The 25,507-nt window shown below is 57.0% G+C and overlaps 8 protein-coding genes across 8 annotated transcripts; 6 read left to right on the top strand and 2 right to left on the bottom strand.

The window, feature by feature from the left end:
• Positions 1–1,606: 1,606 nt before the first annotated feature.
• SPSK_08551 (uncharacterized protein) lies at positions 1,607–4,250 on the top strand (the record flags this gene model as incomplete). The annotated part of the gene is made up of 2 exons (XM_016735144.1): positions 1,607–1,779; positions 1,991–4,250. The coding sequence occupies 2 exons, from the start codon at positions 1,607–1,609 to the stop codon at positions 4,248–4,250; spliced, it is 2,433 nt and encodes an 810-aa protein (XP_016588318.1).
• Positions 4,251–5,109: 859 nt separating this feature from the next.
• SPSK_08264 (uncharacterized protein) lies at positions 5,110–12,291 on the bottom strand (the record flags this gene model as incomplete). Its single annotated transcript, XM_016734869.1, has 1 exon — positions 5,110–12,291. One exon carries the CDS (start codon positions 12,289–12,291, stop codon positions 5,110–5,112), a length of 7,182 nt encoding a protein of 2,393 aa, XP_016588317.1.
• A 504-nt stretch (positions 12,292–12,795) lies between these two features.
• SPSK_10189 (uncharacterized protein) lies at positions 12,796–13,032 on the top strand (the record flags this gene model as incomplete). Its single annotated transcript, XM_016736738.1, has 1 exon — positions 12,796–13,032. The coding sequence occupies one exon, from the start codon at positions 12,796–12,798 to the stop codon at positions 13,030–13,032; it is 237 nt and encodes a 78-aa protein (XP_016588316.1).
• A 1,396-nt stretch (positions 13,033–14,428) lies between these two features.
• SPSK_09314 (sphingolipid long chain base sensory protein) lies at positions 14,429–15,714 on the top strand (the record flags this gene model as incomplete). The annotated part of the gene is made up of 3 exons (XM_016735889.1): positions 14,429–14,485; positions 14,614–14,674; positions 14,744–15,714. The coding sequence occupies 3 exons, from the start codon at positions 14,429–14,431 to the stop codon at positions 15,712–15,714; spliced, it is 1,089 nt and encodes a 362-aa protein (XP_016588315.1).
• Positions 15,715–16,244: 530 nt separating this feature from the next.
• On the bottom strand, positions 16,245–16,775 carry SPSK_09912 (LSM domain containing protein; the record flags this gene model as incomplete). Its single annotated transcript, XM_016736479.1, has 2 exons — positions 16,245–16,469; positions 16,575–16,775. 2 exons carry the CDS (start codon positions 16,773–16,775, stop codon positions 16,245–16,247), a joined length of 426 nt encoding a protein of 141 aa, XP_016588314.1.
• Positions 16,776–17,096: 321 nt separating this feature from the next.
• On the top strand, positions 17,097–17,481 carry SPSK_10037 (uncharacterized protein; the record flags this gene model as incomplete). Its single annotated transcript, XM_016736599.1, has 2 exons — positions 17,097–17,140; positions 17,208–17,481. The coding sequence occupies 2 exons, from the start codon at positions 17,097–17,099 to the stop codon at positions 17,479–17,481; spliced, it is 318 nt and encodes a 105-aa protein (XP_016588313.1).
• Positions 17,482–17,619: 138 nt separating this feature from the next.
• Positions 17,620–21,630, top strand: SPSK_08333 (DNA excision repair protein ERCC-5; the record flags this gene model as incomplete). The annotated part of the gene is made up of 1 exon (XM_016734933.1): positions 17,620–21,630. One exon carries the CDS (start codon positions 17,620–17,622, stop codon positions 21,628–21,630), a length of 4,011 nt encoding a protein of 1,336 aa, XP_016588312.1.
• A 1,677-nt stretch (positions 21,631–23,307) lies between these two features.
• On the top strand, positions 23,308–24,879 carry SPSK_09107 (peroxin-13; the record flags this gene model as incomplete). Its single annotated transcript, XM_016735686.1, has 3 exons — positions 23,308–23,365; positions 23,442–23,939; positions 24,011–24,879. The coding sequence occupies 3 exons, from the start codon at positions 23,308–23,310 to the stop codon at positions 24,877–24,879; spliced, it is 1,425 nt and encodes a 474-aa protein (XP_016588311.1).
• Between the last annotated feature and the right edge of the window lie 628 nt (positions 24,880–25,507).

Genomic DNA, 25,507 nt, shown 5'->3' with positions numbered 1-25,507 from the left:
AATAGCTGACCAAAAGATCAGACGAATTTTCCTTGCCTTCTATTTCAAGCGATCTCTGGCCTTCGTGAGGTCATTTTCCCCAGCCACCTTCTTTTTGAGACCTCCTTTGACCTCTTTCGCCCACATTTTTGCACGTCATTTGCTCTTCTGCTGCCTGCTATCTCCTACGCAGTCAACGCGCACCTTGTTCACTATTCGTCTTCATGGTGACACAAGACGCCCAAATCTCCCACACCAGCGTCTGCGAACGCATGTACGGCCCCTCTACTCCTCCTACGAAGGACACTGTAAAAGTGCCAGAACATGTACCGGACCCGCAAATATGGCGATGCTGGAAGGTGTCGATGACCCAAAGTGGGTGAACAATAGCAACGTCCTGAGCCTCGTCAATAGAGGACAAACGGAAACAAGCACTGGTGAAAAACGGTGCAAAAGAAGGCGAAAAGAAGCAGAAAAACGTCCACAAGGCAGAAGAGAAAGAAAAAACAGAGATCTCACACAGCATCCAGGCGGAAGGTTTGCACTGTCCGCCGCCGATACTGTCGTGCACGGAGCGCAAGATACATCGCACATGTCACTTTTTTTCATCCCCCCTCCTCTCCATTTTGCACACCCCTCCAGGAGCTTTCCAGAAATTCTCCCACATACGCCCCTCTTCGTTTCCTGTACACTTCTTAATTTTTCCCCTTCCTTTCCAATAAAAAAGCCTTTCTTCTGCTCCTTTTTTATTCTGCATCCACTCTTTCTGTTCGATTGCTTCATTTCACGGCTTCGCTTCCTCCATTCTTTCACATATTCTCTATTACACTCGCAGCTTTCACCTTGTTGTTGCTTTGTACCACAACTCAATATTCCATCCCGCCAAAGACCTCCAGCTCACTCACTTGTGGTTTTCATTACACAAGCAGCAGCAGCCTCGGTCTGCAATAGCAATCTTTCCTGTTTTTTCCCCATTCTCATGTCTTCAACATCGTGTCAAATTCCTCACAGCATCCAATTTATTCTGATCACAGCACATTTCTTCCATATTCTTCCCGCACATATTCGCTACCTCTCCAATCAAGGCTGTTCAAGAGGGCTTAACGATACTCCATCCCTCTTCTCCTATTCCTCCCTGTTACGCTCTTCTCCTCCAAAATCGAGCAAACCTATCGCATTTCCTGTTTTCCATTTTGAAAGAAACGAAAGAGATACTGTGACACCGCGTCTACTTCCCAACCCTCTACACTCTTCGCAGACTTCCAATCCCAAGATCGCACTTGGCAAGCTTCCTTGTGCCTTGCAAGACGGAGATCTGGATCTACTCACTGTGTGTATGGTCCACCACCAAAAGAAAATCGGCTACAAGAACAGTCCTACCTCTCCTTTTACTCTTATTACTTTCTTTCTTTTTTATCCTACTCGAAACAACTCTCTTTGATACAGGCAGCTGCATCTCCATTCCCTTCACCTCTTAATTTTACCTTTTTTCACTTCTTACACTCCTTACCTCTCCATTTCCTTATATCCGCTGGCGGCATTGTGTCTCTTGCATCTTTTGATAAGATCACAAAAGAAACGTTAAGCACACAACGTTACGATATTGAACAACGGACCTCGATACAAGATGATTCACCAGCACTACGACCCCAACCAGATCCTCTGGTTCTTGCGGAACTACTGGAAGTTCTCGCGCGAAGGCATGGTCGAAGAATGGCACCGGGTCTTCAAAGACTCCAACTTTGCCAAAAGCCAATACCAATGGCTCAAGAGTCGTTATGGTATGAAGGAAGAATGGGGGTAAGTTTCTTTTTTCTTATCTTTTCTTTTTGTCCCCCTTTTGTTTTCTCTTTTTCTCTACCCCCCGCCTTCCTCCATCGCCTTACTGCTCCTTCCTTATCCCTGTGTCCTGCTTTCTACGTATCTGTTACGCCCTTGTCCTTTTGTTCTTCTTCGTATTCTCCATTCCACATTGCAGCATACACAATCACATACTAACTTGCCTCTGCAGCGCCTCTCTCAACCACCCGCCCTTTTCTGGAGCCAAACCTGGCGCCCCGGGTACTGAGAACTATGAGCCTCCCTCGGTTCCTCAGCACCCGCCGCGTGTGACCTTCCGGACGCGCGCGGACTCACCTACCCCAAGACTGGTCACCGCGCCCGCTGCTGCCTTTTCCCAAACCCCTGCACCTGGTGCTCCTGCCACTGGCAGCCACAACCACGGAGGCATGCCGTTCGCTCAGACCCCTGGCATGCCTGCCTTTGCGGCCAACTACCAGAACATGATGGGCCTGGCGATGCCATCGTCTGCTAGCCCACCTGTGCAAACGTCCATGGCGACACCTGCACCGACACCAACTATGCCGGCCACTGGTGCGGGTGCATACAACCCAAACAGTGCCAACAGCACGACTGGTGCGAACACCGTTCGTACTGCGGCCCGCAACATGGGCAGCGGAGTTAATGGCGCCAACGGTACCTATTCGTTCGCCAACCTTGGGAGCCCCTTTACATCAAATGCTGTGGGCATGCCCAACAACACCACAAACCCCATCGCGTCTGTGTTCGCTCAAGGCAACAACCCTGGCGGTGACCCCAACGCAGGCATGTTTTCTATGTCTACTACGGATCAGAGTGGACAGAACATGACGACTCCCCAGGAGACGTGGTCGGTTCCCCAGTTCCAACCGTCTTACCAGGCCTTCAGCCACATGAGCGGAGACTTTGCCAACTCCAACTCCGCTGGGCTCGGTATCCACCACGGTGCTCCCATGGCAATTTTCCAAGGTGCTCACATGATGCATGCTCACGGGACGGCTCCCTATTTCCACAATGCTGTGCCTGCATCACTGCCCATGGCCACATCTGCGTCTATGCCCTCAATTTCAACCACCACCGGTCATGTTGAGGGCCAGCCAGGCGGCAGAAGAACCAGCGCTCCTATTATCAGCAACGCTAACATCATCGCTGATGTGATGCGCAAGCACAACCACCCAAACACAAGCCCTGTGGCTGCCACTGCTGTGTCTCAAGAAACTTCCAGCCCCACGAGCACAGGCAGCAAGAGAAAGCGCTCTACCGTGGAGGTGGAGTTCAACCCGCCCAAGAGAGCTATGCTTGCTGCAAGCCCTGACCAGACCGGCGCCGAGATTCAAGCCATTGCCGCACCGCATCCGTCTGGTCTGTCATCCGCCTTGGCCAGCGGTAAGGCGAAAAAGACCCGCCGCAAGAAGACAACGTCTCCTTCCATGGACTCTCCCCAGGCTGCTTCCAATGTGTCTGAGGACGAGTCTCGCCCGTCACAGATTATTTCTTACAGCTCGCCGAGTGTTTCCGATTCTCCGAGTGCGGCTTCAGCTTGTGCTATTAGTCCCAGTGAGATCTGGCACGATGGCACGCACGGCAGCTGCCGGATCAACGGCCCCCATCGTCACCAGGGCGCAACGGGCATCTTCTTCGAGAAGCTTGAAGACTTTGAGAAGGCTGCGACTACTTGCAGTATCACATCAGCCATGGCTGCCCTGCCGACCCCGGCCATCCCCAATCAAGCCACTGCAAAGGCTTTCGATCTCGTCTCTCGCGAAACAGACGTCAACATGGCGGGCACTGAGGAACTTCAAGTCTCATCACAAGCACTGCTTCAGGCACGAGTTCAGGCACCTATTCAAGCCCCACGTGAAGTCCCTGCCCAGGTCCAGCAAGCACAGGAACTGCCTCCTGCACCAATCCAGGGCTCGGTTCCCACTCAGGCCGTGCCTCCAAAAGAGATGCCGGCTGTTACACACACACAGGCTGACTCTCCCAGCCAGGCCCCTGTTCTTGCCCCGCTGGAATCTTCTATGGAAGAGTCAAGCATCGCTGCTCCTGATGCCGGTCCTGATGGTAGCAGAGAAGCCGCTGGCACCGAGCCAAGCGTCGAGCAGCTGATTCTCACTCGCATTGCTTCGAGTCTGCGTGAGAACAGCAACACTACTGGCACGACCGTCGCTCCTGTGACTACAGTGAACCCTGCCTTGTCATCTGCCCAAGTCGTGCCGTTGGGCATTCCGTCAACGCATCCTCTGGCCGCTGTGTGCCACAACGTGATGCCGCCCAAAAGCGCCACACACGTCCCCTCGCTCCTGGACGCCACTTTCACGGCGCCCTCTGTCGACCTCGAGTCATTCGGGTTTGATAATACCAGCATCACCGAGGCCTACTTCAGTGGGATGTTGAGCAGCAACTCAGAAAATGACGATGTCTTCGACATGATTGATCAATCACAGTTCTAAACCAACGGCCTCGTTACACATCGTCAATGACCTCTGATGCCCCGAGGGGACGCAGTACTATTAGATTTGCTTTCTTTTCGTTGTATTTGTTTAGTTCTCGCGCATTTATTTGCTACTTTGTCTCTTACCGTCAACCTTGTTTCTGTTTTTTTTTCTTTTTCTTTCACTTCTTGACCTTGTCTTACTACCGACTACTTACTTTTAATTCTTTATGACTTCATTCATGTACACCTATCTGCATTTTGATGCGTTTTTGCTTGAGAGCGAGCCAAAAAGCAGGAAGAGATGAGCAGTGTGTCAAACGGTGGCCTGGGGGAGGGAGAAATACTGCTGTGATGTACACTTTGTTTTCGTTTCGGTCAGCTTAGGGGAGGAATAGACGGACTGCATGTTTGCTCGCACGAGTTGCAGGAAATACAAATCAATACAAAATCAATGCAAACCAAAAACTGGCGTAGAATCATGTGAAGTTTGTTCTGAACAATAGTGTATCTTTATAGTCCTCTGGCAGTCTCTGTAGCAAGTGTTAGCAGTAGCTGCGAGGCAATCCGCGGTGGTCTTGTAGAGACAAAAAATCAGTAAATAAAATTCTGGTACTCCATTAAATGTGCAAGGTATTTGAATGGGAATCTAAAATACAGAAGGGAATAGAGAAAGTAAAAGAGAAATGCAAAAAAGATTCATTAGCCAGCGGGGAACGACAAGAGCAACCAAAAAAAAGAAAGAAAAAAATCAAACCGAATAGGCTGTTGCCCGCTACCATATGAGCTTAACCAGGCTCCATGCCTTGCAATAAAAATAATAACTGACCACGGAAAAAATAAAAAAAATAAAACGTCTCCAAACTGTCCGACGTTCTTTACAGTGCATCCTCCGTGCGGTATCGGGCCGGCATCTGCCGCTTGCGCTGGCTGCGCTCAACTGAACTGCCTCCACTGTCGTCTTCGCCACCGGACCGAGAGCGCGTGTTGATCGGCGTCGACTGCGCGGCCGGGGCGGATGTGGGCGCCGGCACAACCCCTGAGCCAGACGAGCCCGGTCGGGACGCGTCGTCGTTGCTCCGCAGGCTTCGCCGGATGCTGCCGGTCTGGCCAAGGTTGCCGGTGCTCGTGCCGCCGCCGGCATCCGCCTTGTCGTTGACCTTGGGCGTGTGTGGTCGCGACAGGGGCGTGGCAACACGAGACGTCGTCGGGGCGGCATGCGAAGACGGTCTGGGCGCGCTGCGCATCCCGCTGCGGCTGGCGCGGCTCGACGTGATGTTGGACACGTCCACATCGTCGTCGGAATCGGGCACAACGTTACGGCGGCGCGTGTTGACTGTCGATGATGTGGTTGGGGTCGCAGTGGCAGGCACAGTAGCAGCAGTACGGGCAGCCCTGCCTGGCGTGCTCTGATGATTTGGCCCGTACGACTGGCTTGCGGAAGTCATACTGCCCTGGTCATCGTCGGTCGTGCCGAGCGCCACCACAGCCGATGCGGGCGCGCTGGTGCCGCCTTCGTCCCCTTCGCCACCGCCGCCATCGCTGTCCGCACGCCGCCGGTCCGGTAGATCTGCCGTCGACAGTTCTGTCAGTCGCGGCTGTTGTTGCCGAGGCCGCCTGTTCCGCAGGGAGCGCGTCGGGATCGACTCGTCCGAGTCAACAACCATGTTGTCGCTGTCCGTATTGTTGTGCTGTGCGGCAGCATTGGACGTGGCTGCGTCACCACGCCGAGTGCCGATGCGTGGCCGCTTCTTAAGTGGCTGTTGGTCGGTGTCGTTATCCCCGTCCGTGAACGCGGCCCCGCCGTTACCGAAGCGCATCGCTGCGCGGCGATTCCGCGTCCGCGGTGAGTCAACAACACCGCCTCCGTGTCCTCCGTCCTCATCGGCAGGATGGTCATCGTGGCTCGTCCCGTGGTCGCTCCTCTCCCGGCTGGCTGCTCGTTGGGTGCCGAGACGGGCTCTAAGACGTCGTGGCGTTTCGGGCAGAGCAGCCGATTCCGTGGCGATGGCGCCTATGCCCGCTGTAGCGGAAGCGGCTGCCGAGGATGATGTCGTAGTGGCACCAGGGCGTCGGCGGCTGCTGCGCCCGGTGCGGTGGGATTCTTCGGCGAGCTGTTCATCGTCTGATCCAACTTTCCCCCTGTGACCGCCATCGCTCTCGTCGTCGCCATCGTCGTCGTCAACGATGGTGTTGCGCCGCTTCCGCTTCAGCGAGGCAGACTTGGTCGATCTGTTTCGAACCGAGGCGCGTTGTGAACCGTTGCCACTGTCAATGTCCATGTGGTCGGCATCGTCGTTGTCATCGTCGCCATCGTCATCCGCAGAAAGGTCGTCTGTATCGGCGCGGCGGGGTGGCGGGGCCTCTTTCCGGGCACCGCCTTTGGGCCGCGAGCGACGCGGGAGGTGAGAACTGTCGTTGCTGCGGATGTTCTTACCGTTTCCACCGCTGCGACTGTTGCTAGGCCCAGTCTGCACACTCTTTGTAGGCGCACGACTGCGCATGGCCTGCTGGCCCTTTCGACGGCTGTTGTTGTAGTTGGTGGCCTGGCGTTGTGCTGCGCCGCTTTGTCGGCTCTTGCCAGTATTGGCCAGAGCGTCGTCGTCGCTGGCCGACGCCTTGTCCTCGAGCAGCTTCTTTGTCAAATTGGGAAAGTTTTCTCCGTAGTTAAAGAAAAGTTCTTCGCCCGCCTTGATGTCACGCATGGCCGAGAACCGGATGCGGAACTCGCCGTTGACGTAGAGAATTTTGGGTGTGATGTTGCAGCCACGCTTGTCGCTCTCAGACGCATGGTTGATGTACCGCGACAGGTTGCCGTAGATGGCCGCGTCGACCCAGATGCCGTCCTGCTCGAGCAGCGTAAAGAGGTACGACGCGTTGGCGCCTTGGTCGAAGAAGTCGCCACGGCGCGCTTCACGCCGCACACCCTCGTCGTGTGTGATCAACTCGCCAACGTACTCGATAATGAACTCGTCGGCGCCAATGTCTTCTGCTGTGAAGAGGCCATACCCGCAGCCCTGCAGCTGCGACTGGCCCAGCACGACCGCCTTGGACTTGCCACGCTGGAGCGACACGTTCTGGCAGCCCGTCGTGTGCAGCTCGTCGTCGTCGCGGTTCTCCGGGTCGGCACGCTCGCGGGCGCCACAGCCGCCACAGAGCACCGGGTCGCACTCGCGGTTCAGCTGGACGCAGATGCACGGCTTGCCCTCCTTTTGGCGCTGGTAGCATGTCTTGCCGGATCCGTGGCAGGCGCAGCCGGTAAACTTAAACGCACAGCACTCGGCCGTGCAGCGGCAGAACCGTTCGCAAAGAAGCTTAGCCTCCACGCAGGGGCAGCCGCGTGCGGACGTGCAGGGGCCGTCGTGGTTGCACGGCTCGCGCTGTTCGCGCAGCGCATACAAGTGCGTGTGCGTGTGGTCGGACCAGTCGCCATTCAAGACCTTGCGGTGGCGGTCGTACCAGGCGACTGGCTTAACAGGCACGGGCGTCGGCTCTGTCGCCTCCGAAGGCGTCTCTGGGCGAAGCGCAATAGAGAGGCCCAGTTCTTTCATGCGGCGGTACACCTCCCAACAGTGGCGGCCCATCATCGGACAGAGAGCGCAGGGGACCTTGCCTGTGCTGTTGGCAAAAGTGAGGTGGAAACTACGAAGCAGGTTCGTCTCATTCTCGGTCCACTCGCGCGTAACGAATGCGGCGTCGCCAATGTCATAGCTGCGGTAGCATTTGTTGCGGCAGGGCGGAGAGTTGGCGACGGGTGCCAAGTTGTTGGCACCATGCTTGCTCGCGCCGGCACCGAATTCAACACTGCCGTTTGCGCCGTTCAAGTTGCTGTTGCCGCTGGTAGCACCCAGAGCCTTTTGTTGGTGTGCGTGCAGCTGGCGCAGTTCTCGGGTCTGGCGGTCACGGCGGCGTTCGACATGTTTCCAGAGTTTGCCGCCAAGATCGTCAATAGAAAAGCACCGGCGAACGTTTTCGGCGTCAAACTCGCCGTGCTCACACGAATGGGTGTTGCAGATCATGCACTTGAGTGAGGTGTAGGTGCCGAGATACTGCTGGATCTGCTCGAGGGACGGCTCGTTGTCCTGGTCCTTGCTCTTGGTCGCCTTCTTGGGATCAAAGACGCTTTCGACGGCCTCGTCCTGCTTGAGCACGTCGTATAGGGTCACGTCGCGGCTCTTGAAGACACGGTTGAATGCCTCCGTCAGCATGCTGGCCACGACGGCGGCGCGCGGTGTGGCCGAGTCTTCGCCGCACGAGCTGAGCAGGCTGTTCTTTTGCTGGGGCGTGATCGTCTGGTCATTTTGCGCCTCGTTCGCCATGTATCGGATGAGCGAGGTCTTGCTGCAGTTGTCGATTCCCAGTCGAGCGATCCAGTGGTCAAGGTAGTCGGACAGCAGCTTGGTAAATTCGGACTTGCGTGTCGTGTCGCCTTTTTGGAAGAGCTTGGACGAGTCGAAGCCGGACTTGCGTTCCATGCTCTCCAGCTCCTCTATCCACTGGTCGTGTCGCCGCTTCTCTTCCGAGTTGTCTTCAAAATCTCTAAGATGAGGAATAAACTTGAGAGGGGTGTTGGGCGACAGGATGTTCTTGGAAATCTCGACGTGATGGAAGCGGTACTTGGGCACAGCCTTGCCGGGTGTCTTGAGCGGAACAACTCGGGCATGGATGGTGCGTGCCTCGGGTCGACGTTGATTGTCACGATGCAGCTTGCCGCGCAGCAGGACACGGTCGTCTGTATCGTCGCTCGCATCAATGTTTTGCACCGGAAGATCGGCAAAGTCGTCAAAACTACGAACAACGGTCTGGGCTCTGGGCTTGGCCATGTCAATGGCGTACTCCACGTCCCGTCCGTGGTCGACGAGAAGCGAGTCGAGGAACGTTTCGAGCGATGCCATGATTTCGGCCACTGTCCAGTCCGGCTGGGGCCGGGTTGGTGTCTTGGTGGGAGAGGGGGCGGAGCGCGCATCGGGCGCGGACGCGGACGTCCCCTTCTTGGAGGGTGTGGTTTTTACCGAAGGGGTCTGACCAGGCGACTGTACCGACACAGTTTTGTTGGGCGACGCTTCGGAGAGTAGAACCTCGTCCTGGACGGCGTCAATCTTCATTGCGTCCACGCGTTGGGCTTCGGCAGTTTGCAGAGCCTCGGCACGGCGGGCTTCTGCAAGCAGGGCTTCGGCTTGGACGGCATCGGCTCGCAGTGCTGCGGCTTGAAGGACCTCGACCTGCTGGGCCTCTGCGCGCCGAATCTCAGCTCTGCGTGCGTCGGGGGAGAGAGCAAGATTGTCGGTAGCACGCCTCGCTTCTGCTTGGAGCAGCCTGTCTTGGAGTGCCGCGTCCTGTTGTGTCGCGTCCTGCAACGTGGCCGTAGGGGCGTCTGGCCGCGCTTCATGCTGACGTGCAACGTCCCCGGGCAAATTGATCTGAGGATGCTGGTCTCGTGGCGGCGTCCTGAGCGGGGCCGATTTATCCTGATTACGAGCATGCGGCTCAGGAAGCGACGAGGCGGGGGGTGGTGATAAGGGCGCTGGGGAGTTTGTTGATGAGGCCGAGAGGGAAATGGGTTTGGAGGGGTACAGGCCCGTGCCAAGACGAAGGCGATCCGGCAGATGCTCTATTTGTGTGGACAAGCGCGGTCGCAGATGATTAATATTAAGGATATTACGATTGCCGCCGGTGTTGTTGTTGTTGCTGCTGTTGTTGTTGTTGTTGTTGTTGTTGTTGTTGTTGTTGTTGTTGTTGTTGTTGTTGCTGTTGCTGTTGCTGTTGCTGTCTCTTTTTGCAGCGGCCGATCCGGGGCGAGGTGACGAAGATCCGGAGGAGACAGATACAGGGGACGACGACGCAACAGGGGCTGGTGATTGTGCCGAGATTTTCCGAGCTGCCGTTCCAGACGAGGCGGAGGCGGCGGGCTGCTGGTGAGAAGGAAGAGACTCGGTCGCAGGGGCAGGCGGATGGGCGGCCAAGGGTCGGTTGAACCGGATAGGTTCCCATGGACGGCGGGGGGATTGCGCCCGTGAGGTCTGTGCTGCCGTAGACGGCTGGCCAGGTGATTGACCTTGGTTAGGAGGAGGAGGAGAAGACCGTTTGGATGGTGATTGTTCGTGCTGGGATTGAGACTGAGGTATTGATGTATCTCTCGGCGGTGACGCCCGTAGAGAGAACGAGGACGGATAGGGTGGGTATGAACTTTTTTCTGCGAGCTGTTGCGGTTGCTGCTGCGTCGCAGACCGACTTGTAGCGCTCGTGGCCGACGACTCTTGGCTTGGATGCTGCCGTGCATGTTGCAAGTGCCGCCGTGGTTGCGGGTTTCCATAAGGGTGAGGGGGTGATTTGGTCTGCACCGGAGGCAGTGTCTGGCTTGGGGGCGAGTTTCTGAGCAGCGGCGAGTTGCGGCGATGGGGTGTTTGGAACTGTGAGAGGGCAGTCTGCCAGGCATGGCCGCTAGCAGTAGATGATCGGTAGGCGGCAGGGTTGGGCAGAGGATGTGACTGGCTCGGCCGCAGCGAGGACGGGGGCCCACCGGAGGTAGACAGCGGCGTTGACGACCAATGTTGGCTGGAGGTGGACGGATGGAGGTGTGGAGAATGCTGTGGTGAGTGCTGGGCCGGTGACCGGGCGCCGGAGCTCAAGCTGTATGAGAGGTGGCCGGTTGAGGCTGATTGATGGACGCTGCTGTGCTGTTGTTGCTGTTGTTGGTGTTGTTGGTGTTGTTGGTGTTGTTGGTGTTGTTGGTGTTGTTGGTGTTGTTGGTGTTGTTGCTGTTGCTGTTGTTGCTGTTGCTGCTGTTGCTGCTGCTGTTGCTGCTGCTGCTGCTGCTGCTGCTGTTGTTGTTGATGCTGTTGGGTCTGGGCTTGGTGGGCCTGGGCCTGGGCAAAGGTATGTGCTAGAAGGCGTTCGTACTCTTCCTGGCGTTGCTGGTGTTGCTCGATTTGCTGGCGTAGCTCGTCACTTTTGCGCTGCTTCTCTAGCACGGCGAGGTGCTGCAGCATTACCCGCAACCCGGGCTGCTCTTCCTGCTCGGGTTGCCGTTGCTGCTCCTGTCGGCGCTGTTGGTCGAGCAGACGTTGCCGCTGCTGCTCCTGCTGCCGCTGCTCCTGCTGCCGTTGCTCCTGCTGCCGCTGCTCCTGCTGACGTTGCTCCTGCTGACGCTGCTCCTCCTGCTGTCGTGCCTGCAGTCGGAGCTCGTGGTGCTGCATGTCCGTAAACTGCTGCGAGGACGAGGCCTGCCTCGGATAGGACGATTGGCCGTGTCCAAACTGCGAGCGAGCCGCGAACGCCTGTTGGGGCGACGCAGTGCGTGCTGACGTGGATGGCTGCTTGCTGTTCATCACCGGCGACGAGCGACCCATCCACGACTGTGACGGCAGGGTTGGTGAGGCCTGGCTGGTCTGTGCGGCGGCAGGTTTGGGCGTTGTGGACGTTGTGGACATTGTGGGCGAGTTTCCGGAGCCGGACCGAGCCGGCTGTGCCTGGCTGGTTTGGTTCAGCATATAGTCCGAAGAACTCGCAGCCGCCGGTCTTGTTGCACCCGACGGACTAGAAATAGACGCCGGCTCCGACTGCGAGGGCTGGGCATACGGTCGCGGCGAAGATGCCTGCCCTCCCTGCCCTGAAGGCGGCCGGTGAAGGCCGGGTGAGGGCCGGCCATACAATGACTCCGACTGCTGGCTGCCCGGGCGAGCCGGCGGCGGCGACGCGCTGCCCTGTGCGGCGGCTGCGGCCTGCTCTCGATTGACGGGCGAGTTCCCGCGGTGCTGGTGTCCAAAGAAGTGCCCGAAGCCCAGGGTGGATGCAAAGGGTGACGAATGTGTGGATCGCGAGGACGGCGGCTGTGACGGCGCAGCCGCTGCTGGAGCCCGCGGCGACGGTGCCGTGAAGCTGGCCGACGCAGACACAGCGTCACCCTCGCGGTAGATGGTGGCAAAGTACTGCATGGGGTTGCGTGCGCGGGAGAGCGGTGGGTTGCGCGGCGTGTGCGTGCTCCGGAGGATCTCCAGCTCGTTTTCCATGTCGTCGTCCTCTGTGAGATCAATGACCTCAGACGAAGGCCGGGTGGCCATGCTTCTGTGCCGTATCTTCTAGTCCCAGTCCCTGCCGGCGGCGTCGTCGACTTCCACAGCCACTGCTTTGCTTAGGCGTCTGTATCATACCAGGCAATGCAACGCGATGGCACGGAGACAGAAAGGGAGGAGGGGAATAGGTCGCAGGAATGAGGAATGCGCCTATGGGCCGTTGAGCAAACGGCGTGGTGGCAGATGCATGAGCCACGCAAGTGACAAACAGCACAGCAAACGAACGATATTAAAAAAGTGTAAAAAAAGTGAAAAGCAATGAACAACGACGTGATCTGTAAAGTTGACAAAGACAAAAGGTGAAGAAAATGTGAGAAAACAGCGGTGACAGCAAAAGGGGCCTGGGTCCGCCGCGTCTGTGTCGCGATGCGCCGTTTGCGTTTGTGAGCACGCGATGGCGCAGACGTGCAGGACAGCCGTACAGATGGACGTGCTGGGAGCGTGGCCGTCGTGGACGCTGCTGGCGGCTCGGCGTAGATGTGGAGGGCCGGGATGGTGAGGCCGTGGAGCGCGGCGCGTTGTGGAGGAGCGAGGCAAAAGTCCCCAGACGTGCTTGATGCCGCCGGGCAGGAACATCAAAAACGCGTTGCGGCAGGAGCAGCCCATTTTAGCGGCCTCAGGGCCTCTGACGACAGCGCAGACAGGCCCCAGTGTCGCAATCGCGGAAGGTCCATCCAAGACACAGTTGCTGATTGGCTGGTCGCGGGGAGCGGCGGCAGGAGCAACTGATTGGCTGGCAGGCGCAGGTGGGGCATCGGCCGCCGCCTCATTATATGCATATGAACCGGTCGGATAGTGGAATGTGCTCGGACAACGTGCGAATACAGTTACAGACTGTCTTTTGGTCGATGCATCGACTTTGCTGTGCGTTGCCCTTTGTTGACGCCTCCACTTGTTTTCATATGAGAGTTCACATGGCGTCGTGCCTGACTCAGACATACAAGTATACAAGTGGGATCATGGCGATATCCGAGCAGTTCTTGAGATACTCATCCTTCGTATCTCGTTGTTTGTTTTCAGTACAACATCCTCATTGCTTCACTACTCCTCATCTGCTTGGTCTGTTGATTTCTATTGAAGGTCTTCTGTTCGCCTGGCGAGGAAGACGGTGTGCGACGTACGTCCTACGACGTACGACCTACGACGTAACCCTAGTTCTGCGCACACCTCGTCGATTCCCTCTTTCGTACCAAGCGCCAGCGCGAACCTTGCACCTCGTCTCCGGCCCACCTCCCAGATGCGGCCGCCGATCAATGTATGATGTATTCTGTCGTCCTTTTGTCGCCCTCCAGCCAGGAAATCGTTCACTCAGCTCAAGCGCTAGTGCCGTAGTTGTTTGTTTCGAGGTGTGCAAACTCTTAGTCTCCTTTCGTAGAGGGAAAACTATCGGTGCGCCGCACCAGATGAGCGGTTCTTGGTTGTTGGTCTGGCCAACTTTCTCAAGCCGTTGTTCTCGCCCGGCTTAGTGCGTATTTATGCCTCTGTCGGGGGTGCAGGTGGGCGCAGCTAGAACGCTAGTGCCCAATCTGGCCGGCCTTGGATGCGCACACCTCAGACGGCAGGTGCTCCAACAGCCTGCGGTGGGCCTGGATGACGTCGACGCACCATTCCAACAAAACAAGCCAAGGAAACGGAAAAGGGACGAGAGAAATCCGTGTGTTCGTGTTGCTTCCAGCCTCCCAAGCTCGAACGCACCTGGCCTAGCTCCTGGGCCTGCCTGCTGCTGCGGGTAGCATAAATATAGCTTTTACGCACATGTGCTGACAGACTCCCCCCTCGTTTCTCTCGTCGATATATTTGGCTGTCCTTCTGTCGTGACTGTATTCATCGACATTCTTCTCCCTTTCATTCTCGTGTCCATCCAATACCACTACCCTGCTCCCCTTTTCTTCCTCTCGTTTAGCTACAAAGAAGCAACCCAATTCAACAACAGACGCATCGTCGCATTGCATTTTTCGGCTTCATTGCACAATCGCTCCTGCTCATTCTGCCAATTGTGCCAATTGCCTAATTGCGCATTTCTCCCCCGCGTGCAACTGCCGCTTCCCTTTTCTGCAACTTCGTCTTCTTTGTTCCCTGCGTCAATCGCGCCTTCTACGAACAACCACCGCACCCCTTCGCAACGATGCATCGCACCTACTCCATGCGCCAGTCGCGGGCGCCTACCGCCTCGCAGATCCAGGTACGTTGCCATCCCTTTGACTGTTGGCTGTTTCCTGCCGTTTTGGTTGTTGCGGCCGTTACAGCCATTGCGGTCGCCCCTGCCGTGTCTGACGCCAACCACTAACCCGGACCTTCCGCGATACACAGAATCCCCCGCCCCCGCCCTCGTCTACAAAGTCCAACCGCCTGTTCGGCAAGGGAGGATTCGGTAAGACATGTCGCCAAATGCCTTCATCGCAATTGAGCTCAATTCGTGGCTAACAACCAAACCCTCCAGGCCATGCTCTTAGAAGGAACGCGGCCGGTGCTTTCGGCCCGGACCTGTCGAAGAAGCTGTCGCAGCTTGTCAAGATGGAGAAGAACGTGATGCGCAGCATGGAGCTTGTCGCCAAGGAGCGCATGGACGTGGCCCAGCAGCTGTCCATCTGGGGCGAGGCCGGCGACGAGGACGTGTCCGACGTCACCGACAAGCTCGGCGTGCTCATCTACGAGATTGGCGAGCTGGAGGACCAATACGTCGACCGCTACGACCAGTACCGCGTCACCATGAAGAGCATCCGCAACATCGAGGCCTCGGTCCAGCCCAGCCGCGACCGCAAGCAGAAGATTACCGACCAGATCGCGCACCTCAAGTACAAGGAGCCCAACTCGCCCAAGATTGTCGTGCTCGAGCAGGAGCTCGTGCGCGCCGAGGCCGAGTCGCTCGTCGCCGAGGCCCAGCTGTCCAACATTACGCGCGAGAAGATCAAGGCCGCCTACGCGTACCACTTTGACGCCATGCGCGAGCACAGCGAGAAGGTCGCCATCATTGCGGGCTACGGCAAGCACCTGCTCGAGCTCATCGACGACACCCCCGTCACCCCCGGCGAGACCCGCCCGGCCTACGACGGCTACGAGGCCAGCAAGGCCATCATCCAGGACTGCGAGGACTCGCTGACCAACTGGGTCTCCCAGAACGCCGCCGTCTCCTCCAAGCTGTCCACCCGCGCCCGCACCCTGTCCACGCGCCGCCGCAACCTCATCAAGGCCCGCGCCGAGGATGCCGGCAACGGCCACGACCTGTCGGGCCAGGACGCGCCCCTCAACGACCGTGACCAGTGGGTCTCGGCCGGCGAGCACGGCGGCAAGTACGGCGACGAGGACGACGAAGAGGACGACGAGCTTCGCGGCGACGAGGACGACCTTGGCGAGAGCGAGGTCGGCCTGAACGGCGAGAGCCGCGGCCGCACCCAGGAGATTGCTGCGTAAGCAGAGTCGTCTCGTGACGGACCACTTTTGGCACGTACCTCGTTCTGTCATAATTTTTATTTGCCAATGGATTTTTCTCTTGACCTTTAGTCGTTCCTTTCGACTGCTGTTTCGGAGGGTGGGAGAAAGGTGTGTCCTTTGGCGACCAGTTTCTCTTTTCTCTGTGGCAGTGAACGATACCCCTTTTTCATTTGCTGTCCTCTTTTACCCTTGTGCCCTTTTTTCGTTTTGTATTTCTATGGTCATTATTGGAATCTAGGATGAGTTTTGAGTTTTGCGTTTGCTTTTGCCACATGTGATTTTGCCTGTATTCTCTTCCTGTCCCCTTTCTGTTGGATGTTGATCTTAGACGGCGGCTGTAATACCACGGACATGGGGCGATGCGGAAACAGAGAGGGCCACAGGTTGAGAGCAGTTTTGTATGTAAAACGGTCAGGGAGGATCTCGGATCTTAAAAGATATAATACACGGTGTTTTTGCTTTATTTATGGTATCATTCGGTATTGTTTTTCTTGCGTTGCTCCGTCACGTCAAGACGGCCGTGGTGGCCGCTTCAATTGGCTCGTAAACTCTTCCACCTCAATCTTCACAATATGGTGCCCCGGCGTAACAATCAGCCCCAGGTACCGCGACGTCATGTTCATCACGACCCTGCTGCTCTGACCCGCCGCGGCCTGCTGTGCAGCGTACTGGGCCCGCTGCCGGGCCGTCGGCTGCCGGTACTCGGTTGCATGCGCCAGCACGATGTTACAATCCTAGCCATGTTAGTGGACGGCACGGCCGGGGAACAAAGCGGCCCCTTTCCATCTGCCCATCAGCCCAGGGCAGGCTTCGGATTGGCTCGAAACGGGGACACCCACGGGATCGGTGCACTTGAACTCGCCACGGAACATGCGGCCGTCTGTCGTGTGCACAAGCAGATGCTTATTGAGAAGCGACTGCAGGTAGGCCCTGGACTCTTCTCGGATGGCTGCCACATGAGCAGCAGATGGGGGCGCTGCCGCTGCAACTGCGGGCGTCAGCGCAGACGCAGACGCAGGTACAGATTCGTGTGACTCCATGGTGTGTGCGTGTGTGTGTGCGTAAACGGCCTCGGAGCAGAGGCGATTGAGTCTTTGTCACTTGACCTGCTGTGCCTTTTCCAAGGAATCGACCACTTGCTTTGCGGCTGTGCCGTCGCACACGGTCTCACTCTGTATCACTCGGTGGTAGTAGCGGTGGTAGTGGCAGCGGGGGGCATCGCCATGGCCGCAATCGTCATAGTGATGGAGTTGGCGTCTGTTTCCTTGCTGGGCCGACGGTGATAGGGTGATCCTCATTTGCTGTGAAAAGGCCCATCCGCCCAGCCATGGAAAAGACGCTGCCTTTGTTCTGTGCCCCACATGTCTCAGAGCAGCACAGTGCACGCCGTAACGTACTGTACACAGTATGTATGCATTTAGACCTTACGAGACATCGCATACAAGCATTTTTTATTTTATGCTTTTATCCAGCTCTTCACTAGAGTGGCAAGGTGGGTCAGGATGGCCCGCTTTTCCGTTGAGTGACGGCGTGACTGCGCGCCATTTCCGTGCGGCAAGTGCCACTGTAGACGTCGCGTTCAGTGCACGCAGGCAGAAGCATCTCACCAGCGTCGTGGCGACTTTCATCCAATGCATCATTTTCTGTCTTCGAGAGATCTGCAGACCAGACCTTACTTGCTACGACGTGAACTTCTCACAAGACCTTTCGACTGCCACTGTCAAGGGCCCTGCTCAGCAGCCATGATTCTCCAGCCTTGACGGCCAAACCGGAAGCGATGACAGCCATTCCGCCTCCCATTTGAGCTTTTTTTGGACCTTCTTGGACCTTCTTGGACCATCGGCATCTCGTCCACCGCCTCTTCTTTTCAGACACCCCGCCGCAATGGGTGTCAATGGCCTGTGGCAGGTGCTGCAGCCCTGTGCGCGGCCGACCAACTTGGCCACACTCAACCGCAAGCGCCTGGCCGTCGATGCCTCCATCTGGATCTACCAGTTTCTCAAGGCCGTCCGCGATAAGGAGGGCAACGCCTTACGCAACGCCCATGTCGTCGGCTTCTTCCGCCGCATCTGCAAACTGCTGTGGTTCGGCATCCTGCCCGTCTTTGTCTTTGATGGCGGTGCTCCCACGCTGAAGCGCGCCACGCTGCAGGCTCGACGCCGCCGCCGTGAAGGCCGCCGCGACGATGCCGTGCGCACCGCCGGCAAGCTGTTAGCCGTGCAGATGCACCGTCTTGCCGAGGAAGAAGAAGAGAAGCGGAAGAGGCGGGACCAGGAACTGCGCGAGGGCGGCCCGGGCGGTCCCAGCGACGTCGCGGCTCCCGACAGCAGCGGTGTCGTGGAGGGTGAGGTGCTGCCATCGGCCGACAAGATGGTCTATGCCGAGGAGGCGCACATGACACAGCAGGAGCGGCTACGGAGCCGCAAGTTCACCAAGAAGGACGCCTACCACCTGCCCGAGCTCGAGCACGGCTCCATCGAGGGCATGGGCCGCGCCGAGGACCCGCGGATCATGAGCATCGAGGAGCTCGAGTCGTATGCGCGGCAGTTTGACAACGGCGAGGACATCAACCTCTACGATTTTTCGAAAATCGACTTTGACGGCGATTTCTTCAAGAGCCTGCCGCCGCCCGACCGCTACAACATTCTCAACGCCGCGCGCATCCGCAGCCGGCTGCGTCTGGGCCTCAGCAAGGAGCAGCTTGACACCATGTTCCCCGACCGCATGGCCTTTTCGCGCTTCCAAATCGAGCGTGTGCGCGAACGCAACCATCTCACGCAGCGCCTCATGTTGGAGGTGGGCATGACGGGCCTCGACCTGACCATGGGCCTCAACGGGCGCGTGGCCGGCGAGCGCGGCCGCGAGTACATTCTCGTCAAGAACGACGGCGCCGAAGGCGGCTGGGCCCTGGGCGTCGTCAGCCGGGAGAAAGACCTGGGCGAAGTGCACAAGCCTATTGATGTGGACGCTCTGCACTTTAGCTACCAGGGTGACAACGACGGAGGCGCCGAGGCGGACGAGGACGAGGACATGGAGTTTGAGGACGTGCCCATTGAGGGGCTGAACCGCCTCCCCAAGCTTCCCTCTCGACCGGCCGCCGGCAACCGTGCTCTTGGCGCGGACGAAGACGTGGACGACGATTCGTTGTTTGTCAAAAGCCATGAGCCACTCGACGAGCCACCGCAGGCTGACAACTCTCTAGAAGCAGACGAAGACGAAGACCTGAACCGCGCCATTGCCATGTCTTTGCAAAACCAGCATGGTGTTGATGCAGAGTCTGATGGCGGAGACGGCCAGAGTGAGGACGTGATGGATGAGCCGGAGAGGACTGCTCCACAATGGCAGCAAAAGGCAGCTGAAGCGGCACGGCCCATTTTCGGTTCGACTGGCCAAATGGTTGCCCATGTCGTCAATAATCGATCGAACGCCGTAGTATCCGGGTCTGCCACAGCGGCGGCACAGGCACGGGAGACAGCAGCTGCCAATGATTTGGACGACGATGACAGCAGCGGGAGCGAACTTGATATCCGGGCCGCCTTAGCCAAGGCTGCGAGGAAAAAGAAGTCCGTACCCGTTGTTGAGAATTCTGGTTCGTCCCGTCCCATCCAGCCTCAGAAACGAAACGCTTTTGACGGCCCTCTTCCCTTTGAGAAGCTCAACTGGCAGACGTCCATCTTTGAGAAGAAACCGACAGCACCACCGCCGGAACGTACAAAGCCCAGGACGCCAGCTGCAGCACAATCACAGGCGCTTAATATGGCTTCGCCTTTTGCTACATCAGCCAAAGCGAACGCAGCCGCGACTGCTGCTGCCGTTGCGGCTGCAAATGCTGCCGAATCCGGTGCCTTTGAGGTAGACTCGGAGGACGAAGTTGGCGGTGGATTTGAGCGGGAGCCTAGCGGCCCCGAGTCCCAGGCAAGTGGATCAGACGGTGCGCAGGGGGAGGATGCTGATATCGACGGCGGGCCCGAAAAGGTCCGCGACGAAACGGCCCCTCAGCCTCTGCCGCCGTGGATGATCCACGACACGGACATTCGCACGTCCATGCTACAACAGCAGCTCTACGACGACGAGATCAATGCGGAAGACCGGGAGATGGCCCTCGAAGAAGCCAAGATCTGGCAGCGCATGGAGGAGAAGCGCATCGTCGAGATTGACTCGTCGAGCGACGACGGCAGCGATATCGAAGTGCTGGATGTGCCGCCACCGCCAAAGAATGAAAACCTAGCGAACGATAGTGTTCGGGAAGGGATGCCACAAGCGGATAACACGGACCTCGTCGCTATTGAAGGCGATGTTACTGGGAGCGAGCAAAAGCCACCAACCGCACAACCAACTACTGAACCCCTCACGGAAACAAGACAGTCGTCTCCGGAAGTTGAATTCGAAGACGTCAAGATCCCAGAACAGCCCACAATATTTGAGGAAGAGCAAGCGGTTCTAGAACAGGGAGAGCCGATGTTGCGACTTGGTGAGGTTCCAGACGCTCCCAAGGAAGAAGAAAACCTGGACGACGAGCTCTTTACAGGGGATGGCGGCGGGGGGACAGAGGATGCCTACGAAATCAGCGATCCGGAAGACGAGGAGCTGCTCGTGCAGATGGCGGAAGAAGTCGAAGAACACGCGCGCTTTGCCAGCACCCTCAACCACAACAACAACAGTACCGCCGACGCCCAGCAGGCCTACGAACAGGAGCTCAAGGCCCTGCGCAACCAGCAAAAGAAGGACCGCCGCGACGCAGACGAGGTCACACAAGTCATGGTGTCCGAGTGCCAGGCCCTGCTGCGGCTCTTTGGCATTCCATACATCACGGCGCCCATGGAGGCGGAAGCGCAGTGCGCCGAGCTCGTGTCGCTGGGGCTCGTCGACGGCATTGTCACGGACGACTCGGACACGTTTCTGTTCGGAGGCACGCGCGTCTACAAGAACATGTTCAACGGCAACAAGTTTGTGGAATGCTACATCGGCGCCGACCTCGAGCGCGAGATGTCGCTGTCGCGCGAGAAGCTCATTGCCATTGCCCAGCTGCTGGGCTCCGACTACACGGACGGCATTCCCGGCGTCGGTCCTGTGACAGCCATGGAGATCATCTCCGAGTTCCCCGGCGCCGACGGTCTCGAGCAGTTCCGCGCGTGGTGGCAAGACGTGCAGTCACACAACCGGCCCAAAGAAGCCGACGCCGCGTCGTCGTTCCGGCGCAAGTTCCGCAAGTCGCAGGCCACGAAGCTGTTTTTGCCGCTCGGGTTCCCCAGCCCAGCCGTGGTCGACGCCTACCTGCATCCCGAGGTGGACCACAGCGCCGAGCCGTTCCAGTGGGGTGTGCCGGACCTCGACGGCCTGCGCAGTTTCCTGATGGCCACGATCGGCTGGAGCCAGGAACGCACGGACGAGGTCCTGGTGCCCGTGATCCGCGACATGAACCGCCGCGAGACGGAGGGCACGCAGAGCAACATTACACGCTACTTCTCGGGCGCTGTCGGCGCAGGCGCGCGGCTGACCGAGGCACAAGTGCGCGAGCAGCAGGAAAAGCAGCAGCGCCTGCAGCAGCAGCAGCTGGCCAACATCCCCGAGGAGTACGCGCCGCGCCACGCGCCCCGCAACAAGAACACGGCCAGCAGCCGCCGCCTCGCCGCCGCCGTCAGCAGGCTCAAGGCCAACACGACGGCCGTCGAGTCTGATAGCACAACCTCGGAGCCGGTCGTGCCAACGTCCAAACCATCTGCTGGCCGAAAGCGCAAGGGAAGAGCCTCGGCTGCATTGCTTGAGGAAGACGACGAGGACATCTTGGACGAAGGCGTTGATGCCGATATGGACGAGGATGCAGAAGGGGACGAGAACTATACGGCACCGAGAACGACTCGACGACGTGGCGGGAAGAAATCAAAGGCTTCATGAGTAGTGAGCGATAATCTTTGATGAAGCAATTTGAAAAAGCTGGTGGGTGTTTTGGTGGACCGTCTACAAGATACTGGAAAGCTTTGTGGGCTGGCCATTGATCTTGTGAGTTTCTTGAGTCATTCTGGCATGCATATATTTATAAAACGACATGAACTCACTGCATATTGCTGTTCCAATAACTTTAAATTCTAAATATATCTACGGTGAGACTCCACATACTGTTGCGTGTTCCTCTTGCGGTGAGAACTTCAGATGTAAGTCGTGAGTGACATCATGACATGCCAAGAATACAGTGTTATGTACAGTGTCTGGGACATATTGACTATATTATTCATACTGTATGCTAGGCACATGTGCGCTTCTCAATTAGGGTGGACCGCAGCCAATAAATAAAAGTGCAGTATAAGCCGTCAGCGTCATCTAATTGGCTGAGTGTCCAATACAACCAAACAAACTCGGCAAGGCCGCTCCTTCCTCCACCAAATGCCAGACCCAGCCAGACTCACTGCAGCTTGCCGAGGTCCACGGTCCGCAGTGCGCATTTCGCCATGTACCCCGGTAATTCATCACTCGCTGAAGCCTTTGCCCGAATTGTCCCCCGATTTCCCCAAATTCTTGCTGTAGGACTTTTTATTCCTCGTCGTTTCCGTCGCCTTACTGCGCACGCGCATAGCAAGAAGCCAGGCCGTCGCTCCTTCCCTGAAAATGCGGAGGCGGGTGGATTCTCGCTGCTCGTTCTTCCCCAGTAATCTTTCGCCATCCGCTCCTTCCTTCTTGTCTTCTATAACCCATTTTCTAAACCTCCTCATATTTCTTCAGTAATTACACTGTATCTTCGCGACGTTTTTGAGAAAGTGTTTCGGTTTCATATATCCAATATTGGAGACGTTGCTAGGACTTGAAAACCCGTCTATCCTTTGCCTGTTGTTAATAACTGCTGTCAATTGGTTGTCAATTACTAGTGGTCGCGCTTTCTCCATTGTCTTTTCTTAGCGGAGTTAGGCCCCTCAGTTGCTCCTTCCCAAACTCACAGGCCTCCCCATTTCGGTCGGTATCGTACAGAAGGTGCATTCCAATTTTCCTTCTGATTCTCCACGCTACTTTTCCCCCGTCTTGCTCTTTCCTCTACTATTGTGTTTGTCGCCTCTCATCCTTGTCCTCCTCCATTTCCGCAAACGACTTTTTGGTAATCATCTTTATTCAGCCTCAACAACAACGCACACCCATACAACCACGAGGCTCTCCTATCACTCTTCTTGCCCTTGCTCTTTTACTTTTGGAATATCTGTGCTTCGCTTTCCTGGGATTTCCGGCGCCTCTTTACTTTCCTCGCACATCCTGCTTCGTTCCGATCCCCCAAGGTTCTTTGCAACTGAATCATCCCATCACGACTTTGCGTCTGGCATTTCATCCAGATTCTCATCTAAGCGCCTTCAGAGCATCGAAGTTCCAGTTGGATACGCTTCGGCACTCGGTTTGCAGATCTCCAGGTCTGTTATTCGATCGGCAGGCGCATCCGAAAGCGCAGTCAGAAGACATCGCCAACGCGCCGACCAACGAGCGAACTTCTGACCGATAAGCATTGCTCATAGAGCAAGAGCGCAGAGCACAGTAGAGGGGAACCATCCTCTCGAATCCCCGATTTAGAAAGACTCTACGCTTGGCGTTCAGCCTATGGCATCGCCGCCAAAACCTTGGGAAAGGAACCGCGCCGCCGGGACGGCAACCTCATGTACGTGATCGATCCCTGCTTACCGTTTGCTCATGCGATGTTTTGGCGGCAGCTAACACGTGTTTTTGCGCTCTAGCACCCGCTCTTAGCATGGCATCATCCGATTCTCCCGCTGCCGCGGCGACTGCCGACGCATCAGCCGCATCAGCTGCCCCGGCTGTCCCCCCGATGCCCGCTTCCCTGACAACCTCCGTCAACCAGAACGCCGCCGCCTACAGCCGTTTAGGCACCGCAACATCTGCCCTCGGCTCTCCATACGGCGGTGCATACGGCTCAACTTACTCCTCGCCATATAGATATGGCGGATACGGCGGATACGGCGCCGGCGCGATCGGTGGCGGAATGTACGGCGGCGGCATGTACGGCGGCGGCTACGGCGGAGGCATGTATGGTGGCGGCATGTATGGCGGAGGAATGGGCATGCGCGATCCCAACGACCCCAACAGCCTGACGAACCGGTTCAACACGAACACCCAGGCAACCTTCCAAATGCTTGAGGGCATTGTCGGCGCCTTTGGCGGCTTCGCACAGATGCTGGAGAGCACATACATGGCTACACACTCGAGTTTCTTTGGTATGTCGTAACCATCTATGTTTTGGTTATCTCCGACCTTTTATTTTCAGAATACCACTAACACCTCATAGCAATGGTTTCGGTTGCGGAGCAGTTTGGTAATCTGCGCGATACGCTCGGCTCCATCCTTGGCATCTTCACACTGATGCGGTGGATCCGGACACTGATCGCCAAGATCACTGGCCGGCCACCACCAGCCGACGCCATGGCCCTGACGCCCGCGGCGTTTGCGCGCTTCGAAGGCCGCACAGCGCCGCCTGGCCCGGACGGTACCGCCGGTGCGCCCAAGCCCAGCCGCAAGCCTCTCTTCTTCTTCGTGCTCGCCGCATTCGGCCTGCCGTATCTGATGAGCAAGATGATCAAGTCGCTGGCAGCATCGCACGAGGAAGAGGAGCGTCGGCAGATGGCCCTGCAACAGCAACAACAGCAGGCGCTCAATGACCCGTCCAAGCTCGACTTTTGCCGTGTTCTCTACGACTACACCCCTGACCCGGCCCTTGTCGCCCAGCAACAGCAGCTGAACCTGCAGCAGCAGCAAGCAGGCGGCGCCGCCAGCAACATGCCGAGCCTCGACCTAGCTGTGAAGCGCGACGATCTCGTGGTGGTGCTGGGCCGGACCGACCCGCTCGGCAACCCGTCCGACTGGTGGCAGTGCCGGACGCGCGACGGCCGCGTGGGCTACCTGCCGTCAACCTACCTTCGCGTGATGCCGAATCCTGCCAAGGAGAAGGCCGCCGCACAGCAGCCGCAGCAGCAGCTGCTACCAGCACCGCCGTCGGCCCCAAGCGTGGCCGGCAGCGTGTCGACGAGCAATAGCGGCGCGACGACTGTGGCACCTGCTTCGGCCACGGGTCCCGACCCGGTGATGGCCGAGAAGGCTGCTGCGCAGAAGGCGGCTGGTGCAGACACATTTATGAAGTCGGCGTTTTACCAGTCGTAGGCGAAGCGCGAGTTGTCTGTATATGTGGGTGGTGAAGGTTGTAAATGGTATGGGCGCACCAGTATCTATGTACGTTTTCTTATGTTCAATTATGTTTCATTACTTCCTGCATTACTACCATACTTTATTTATTCTTAAAAAGGGATGTTTCGTTTCTCGGGTTATACATCCTGCTTTTGCTCTTTTCTGTATTATGAGTTGATTAATTTGAGAACAGTCCATGTTGTACAGGACTGTATTTACTTGAAAATGGTTCCTTTGGTTTTGGGTTTCGTCACGAAGAGTACCAATTTATTGTATTAACGGACATACTTTTAATTTTAAATATATACCGCAAATCGAGTGAATACTACGAAAGAAACCTTCTTTGTCAATTTTTATAAAACAAACAAATAAATAAATTGAAACAAGAGCAGAGAAATGTAATATGAAATATTCTTATAACGATCGTGACTCTCAGTAGAGACAATGTCTCGCAGTAACAACGATTTGTATTGAGCTGACCTTTCGCATTTAAATTTTGCGTCTCTATTATGCAGCTAGGCCATTATAAAAATGCTGGCGTGGCAAGAATAGGTTCATATTTCGACATGATTCACGCTGTGCAGCATTGGTGAAGATATGGTAT

Source organism: Sporothrix schenckii, assembly GCF_000961545.1.
Source record: "Sporothrix schenckii 1099-18 chromosome Unknown Cont44, whole genome shotgun sequence".
In the NCBI taxonomy this organism is placed as follows: Eukaryota; Fungi; Ascomycota; class Sordariomycetes; order Ophiostomatales; family Ophiostomataceae; genus Sporothrix; species Sporothrix schenckii.
Note: the sequence above shows the minus strand (reverse complement) of the source record. Positions and strands in the feature narration are given on the sequence as shown.